The sequence below is a fragment of the Lithobates pipiens genome, unplaced genomic scaffold (assembly GCF_037356315.1).
Source record: "Lithobates pipiens isolate NorthernLeopardFrog02 unplaced genomic scaffold, aLitPip1_a1.2 Scaffold_13, whole genome shotgun sequence".
Lineage (NCBI taxonomy): Eukaryota > Metazoa > Chordata > Amphibia > Anura > Ranidae > Lithobates > Lithobates pipiens.
Genome location: NW_027507718.1, coordinates 233,943,399 through 233,949,398, shown reverse-complemented (window position 1 = coordinate 233,949,398; position 6,000 = coordinate 233,943,399). Strand labels below are relative to the sequence as shown.

Below are 6,000 nucleotides of genomic sequence, written 5' to 3'. Positions count from 1 at the left end.
AAGATCAGGAATTTCATACTTCATGGTGAACATACCCTATAAACACACAGGTTGGACTAAAAAATATTGTTTGGTTGCTTATTAATTAGCGCCAAATTAAGTATTTACATAGGGAAAGGGGGTCATCTCAACACAGATAAGACAACCAATGATTGGATAACCCACAAACACATCACTCTGTATATTTGCATTACTCAGACTTTACACACACATGCTCCCTCCCTCTTCTCTCTCCCTCCCCAATGACCAGCTGTGCCTAGTACACTTATTATAGCTGGCTGTGCTGATAACATAAGCGAAAGAACAGGAAAGGGAGTGAGACTGAAAGCAAGAAAAAAAATCATCTGAAAACAGCCATGAAATCAAGAAGAGACAGACTGAAAATCCCCTCGTTGACGTTAGAGTGAGTATCCACATATGTCTAGAATTTCCTTTGGCTAGCTGGGAGGTACTCCTGCACATTGGATTAATGCATACATGGAGATAGATTCATGGTTTTTTTTTGGCTGGGGTATAGGAAATCAAACAGCTGTTGCAGGCTAGTCTAGCATTTATTCAGATAGTGCTATCTAATGTAAACTGGGTAGTATGTAAAATGGAGATTTTTGTCTTGCTATTAAAACATTTTTAGATGTTAAACCACAAGAATCGAGCTGTTTTTCTTCTGACTGACAGCAGCTAAAGCAAAACAATCAGACATGGCAAATGAGTATGTCGATCCTTGACATTCATTAAGTAGTTTTTATTTACCATTGGAGAAGACAGCCATTTATGATAAGGTTTACCTTGAAAAATTGCTTCACAGAGGTAAGCCTTTTTTGACAGATAAGTAAACAATATAGTTCTCAACAACACATGTGATATATCACACTGACTAATTACAGTGGAAAGCTTCTTTAAAAAAAAATGCCAACAATATAAATTTGTTTGTACGGATATAAATACATGTTGGAACTAAAGCTGGCCATACATGGATCTGTTTTTTTTTTTTTTTTTTTTCGATCAGCGGGCTGATTGAAAAAAAAAAAAAACATGTGCATTCCCCCAAAGTCACAAATGGGTCTGTCAGATCAATTAGGATAAGGTTCTCTTGTCGGGTTACTTTGGGTAAAATTTGTACCATTCAATTGTACGCATTTTAGAGGAGAATTTCTTTCTATGATTTAAAAAGGCTGACGGTCTCTTCCATTTTTAAAAACACATTTAACTAAAAAGAGATGTGCAAATAATTTTGTATGGCAAAATTTGTCATTATCAAATTATACAGACACTTCTTTACAAATTTCATGATGATCCTAAATGGTTATATATATATATATATATATATATATATATATATATATATATATATATATATATATATATATATATATATATATATATATATATATATATATATATATATTGTATTACTGTATATAGTGCAGCACAAACTGTTGGCACTATATAAATCCTAAATAATAATAATATTAATTATTTTATAGATAGATAGATATTTTTGGAAGCTATTTAAAATGTGTATTTTGTTTTCTTACCAAAATATTTATTGGCAATGCACCAAAATATATATCAGAACAACTATAATGGCATTAATGCATAGAACTGTTTTTGCTATAATGTTCACTGGCCATTTTTAGAACACAGATTTAAACTGCTTACCCAGTTTTTTTGGACTTTCTGGGTAAAGTTTTGTTACAATATACAAAAAAAAAAAAAACAAGAGATAGGGCAGAGAAAAAAATACAATAAAGGCATATATGGCATGCACAATTTTTGTATAACAGCAAGGCAATATTGATAAGTTCTTACCCAAATGTTTTAGGTAGTTATTACTTACCAACAGTACCCATTGCAACAGGTCAGATTTGATTGGCTTCATTTGAGAAACTCAAAGGACTTTTCTGACCCTACTTTTTGAAAATAAGCCATTTTTGAAACCAATGCATGCATTGGATTGCTACTGCTGTCAACAATGTCCAAACAAAAAGTTCTGCTGTGTTGGCCCATAGCGATTTTTGCCCACAGCAATTTTCTTTGGATGTTGACAATTTGAAAAGACTAAAAGGAACTGATTAATTGCTATGGGGCTTGCACAGATTGTTTTTGCAGTAATAACTATGTAGTGCGCATGCACATCTGTACATTTTCAATTTATGTGTGTGTATATTTGTTTACTAGAGCTTTGACAGCATGTATATTTTTTAACCTCCATTTCCATGTATGTGTTCACATTGTATTTTGGACGAGCCTGATTTTCATTATACTTCTAGTCTAGAACAGTAAAGACTGTAAACAGGGCAGAGAAAAGCATAGTTACAGTTAAATTGGATCTTAAAACATGCAGTGAGAGAGGATCTTACTGCAGCGGTACAGATGGGGTTACCATGGAGACAGAATCTTCCATCCTGGAAAACACCCTTCCATTTATATCTCAGCCTAATACAATCACCTTTACAAATATCACACACTGTCTCACAGTAAAATCTCATGCTATCAGGTTCCATTGCTCATCTTTAAAAATCCCTAGCATTTTTTTTGAAGAAAATGTAATTAGATTTGTTTGGCTTTTCTTTTTTTTTTTTATTATTATTATTATTCTTATATATAGTGAGCATGTTTTCCAAAATTCTATTTTCTGTTTACCATGAGCATCAACCCTGATTTTTTTACAGGAGTCTATACTGCCATGTCACCCCTATAATCCAGGGATTTACCCTGCGTGGCATACAAGTTTACCTTGATTCCTCTCTTTCACCAAACATCTGATGCAGCATCTCTTCCCTGTACAGCTTTTAGGTGATCTATATTTTATAGGACAGCCATAAAATGCTCACGTAAAATGCATACATGTGTATTGATGCTTTTGATTACGGTTTCAAAAAAATTGACAAGATATAATAATGGACATTTCCTAGTACTATTATATTTTTCTGAATATAATTCTCTGTTTTTGTTTTTTGTATGTTTGCTGTTTGTAATTTTTATCTCTTCCTATTCTCTATGTAGAGATGTTGTATACTACCATTTGTATTGTTCTGTATGCTGGATACAATTTTTGGTATTTGTTCTTCTATATCTATGGATGCTGCACAGTAGAACTTCTCTTGTCCTGTATCATGAGTGCCATTTTTAGTATATTTTTATTAATTGTTATGTCTGGATGCTGCACAGTAGAACTTCTCTTGTCCTGTATCATGAGTGCCATTTTTAGTATATTTTTATTAATTATGTGTAGATGCTGCACAGTAGCACTTTCCTTGTCCAGCTGGGTGTGATTCTCAGTATCTATTCTTATCTTGTATGGCTGGAGACTGCACAGTAACACTTCACTTGACCTGCATGCTGGGTGTTAAGCTGGTCATTGTTGCATCGTAAAACATCCAGGTCAGCATGGAGGGCCAGATTTCAATCCTTCTATGGCTGTCTCTGCTCAAGAGAAGTCGATCTAATAACTGGCTTATCTTGAACGGGAATGTTCAACTTCTGCCGAACGGGAGTCCCCACTGTCAGAATGCAGTAGCACAGTGGGGAAGATCCCTCTCTCCATCTTGTGCGGATAGGGGAATCCAGTTGTTTTTTTTTTTTTTTTATCAGCTGATCGGAAAAAAAATCCATCGATGTCCAGCTTAATTCTGAGTATGGTTACCTTCTTTGTGTATGTCCTACTTCTGTCTGCATGGATGCTACACTGTTAGGCTGGGTCCACACATATGTGAATTGGATGTGGGTTTCTCCGCACCCAGTTCGCATGATAGGCAAGTTAGACCGACTCCCAATGGAGCCGGTTCACAGAGGTACGGGGCAGACGCAGTCCGCATTCAAAAAGGGCCCTGTGCTTTTTTGGGTCCAATTCAGATATGAATTCAGGCAAAAATTTGGACCTGATTCACACCTGAACTATTGAACAGGGGTTCACTGGACCCCAGGCACATGTGTGAACCCGGCCTAATACTGTTTCTGTTATCAATTGTCTACAGTGACACTGCATGGTACCACTTCCTACAAGTGATTCTTGGCATCTACACTCATTTCTAAGTGCACTGCACAATTATTTTGTCTGTTCAGTAACTTTTTTTTTTTTTTACTGTGTGTATTTGTAAGTCCCCTCTTTAAGCCAGACCCCTTAAATAATTTAGCCTCCACTAGTTTTTGCCACTGCACTTGCCATTTCCTTATCGCCCTATTAACTGTTCTCCGAGGTTGACTTCTCTGGTCTGTTGATCCTGAATATTGATTATTTATTTTATCATCTTCTCAATGATTTAAAATGCATTGCATGTTGACCTTACATTTACTAGTCAAGAATAGGACTACTTGGAAAGACCCTATGTTTTATAACAACATATTCTTTGGGGTTAACAACCCAGATACATACATGTATACAAAAAAGTATGAAAGCATAATTTTAACAGGACAAGTATAACTTCACTTTTTATGCATTTTTAATGATGTAATCTTTTATGGCTGCCTTTCCAATCTCGCGGTTTCATTCCAGGAAGTGTTTGACATTTCCCAGGTTGTTAGGACTTCTTGAAACAAGGGGTGATGGTCCTTGTACCTCATTAGGTGCAGTTTAGGTTCTACTCCAACCTGTTCACAGCAAAAAGGTCAGTGTCTTACCCATTCTGTAGGCTCAAAAACAGTGCGTGGATATTTCCTGGCCTCTATACACATCTGAAATGTTTGTCTTCACATCCCCATTATTTGCTGGCTCCCAGTGCTTTCTTAGTGGTAGTTAAGCATTTTTTCCAATTTGTGGCACTTTCCTTCAGGCAAATTTCTGCTCTGAAACTGTCTTGACTCTAGTACTGCTGTAGAACAAAGCAATCTCCCGTTCAGGTGTCATCTTGGAAATGAAAATCCAAGGTTTAAGTCACTCTACAAACTCTGAAAAAAATCTCTTGAAACATCCAAAATTCCTCTCACTGCCATCCCTACATCTGGAGTACTGCCAAGCCATTTCTTACTGAGGGGAAAAGCGAACTGCTGACGGTTTAGGTTCTGCTGCTTTTAGCACAGCACAAGTCCTCTATGGACTGCTGAATGAGGGTCCCATGGCTTATGGTTTTTGCATGTGAGACACTTCTGTTTGCTCAGTTCCACACCAGTACATCGCAGAAGAAGTCTCTAGCCAAATGCAACTGATTCCCACTTTGCCTGGAGAGGAAGATTTGTCTCAGTTTTTATACCAGAATGAACAGGCAAGTTTTTCTTGTTTTTTTTTTTTAGTTGGAAGACTCTCACCATGGTTGTGAGTGTCCCCAGCTTGGGAGGCATTCTACAAAACCTCAGTGCAGGGTCATGGGTCTGTAGCAGAATCCAAGTTTCTGGGTAATTGGTTTGAACTGCAAAATATGTATCTATCCCTCTTACATTGTTTAAGTCTTCTGGAGAACCATTTAGTCAGAGTCAAGTTCAACAATGCCACAGTGGGGGCATACAAGTGCAAACAGGGCAGATCAAGGAATCTCAACGCAGTCTCTGAGAAGTGGAACATATTCTTTGTTAGTTGAAAAGTCAGGTTCTGGCCTTTCCAGAAGTTGACAATTGACAAACCTCTGCTCCACACCCATGGCAGTTCCAGAGGCCCAGGGTAAGAATGTAGTGTTTCTTCTTCTACATTAAAGTCCATGAAATCCATATCTAAGCAATGCTTTAAATAATCAGGGATTGCAGATGGCATGACAACAGTCTGCAAAACTCTTACAATGTTCCATCATTCTGATACAGTGGAATTATTGTATCATATATTTCTTGAGGGATATTGTTGATAAATATTACTGTTCCATTTTAAATAATCCAAAGCACATTCTCAGTGTCCATTAAAAAAACTGTACATCATTTTCTCAGTCACCCAGTCAATACCATTTGTATTTGCTGGAGATGGCTGTATGTGTACCTTATGGCATCCTTTCTGCTCTCTTTTGTCTTGTTTTTTCTTAGAAGTGTTCCTGCCCCTGGTGGAGTTTTTCAGAGCTACAGCTGCCAAGTATTAGAATT

The 6,000-nt window shown here is 36.8% G+C and overlaps 1 protein-coding gene across 2 annotated transcripts in view; it reads left to right on the top strand.

Annotated features, from left to right (window-relative positions):
- The first annotated feature begins 257 nt into the window (after positions 1–257).
- Positions 258–6,000, top strand: part of MAST3 (microtubule associated serine/threonine kinase 3) — a 229,955-nt gene continuing 224,212 nt past the window's right edge. The window contains exon 1 of one of the 2 annotated variants that reach the window (XM_077476340.1): positions 258–403. In XM_077476340.1, coding sequence (XP_077332466.1) covers positions 357–403 — 47 coding nt within the window. In that variant the 5' untranslated portion in view covers positions 258–356. The remainder of the gene's footprint in view (positions 404–6,000) is intronic. The other variant, XM_077476342.1, reaches the window with a different exon arrangement.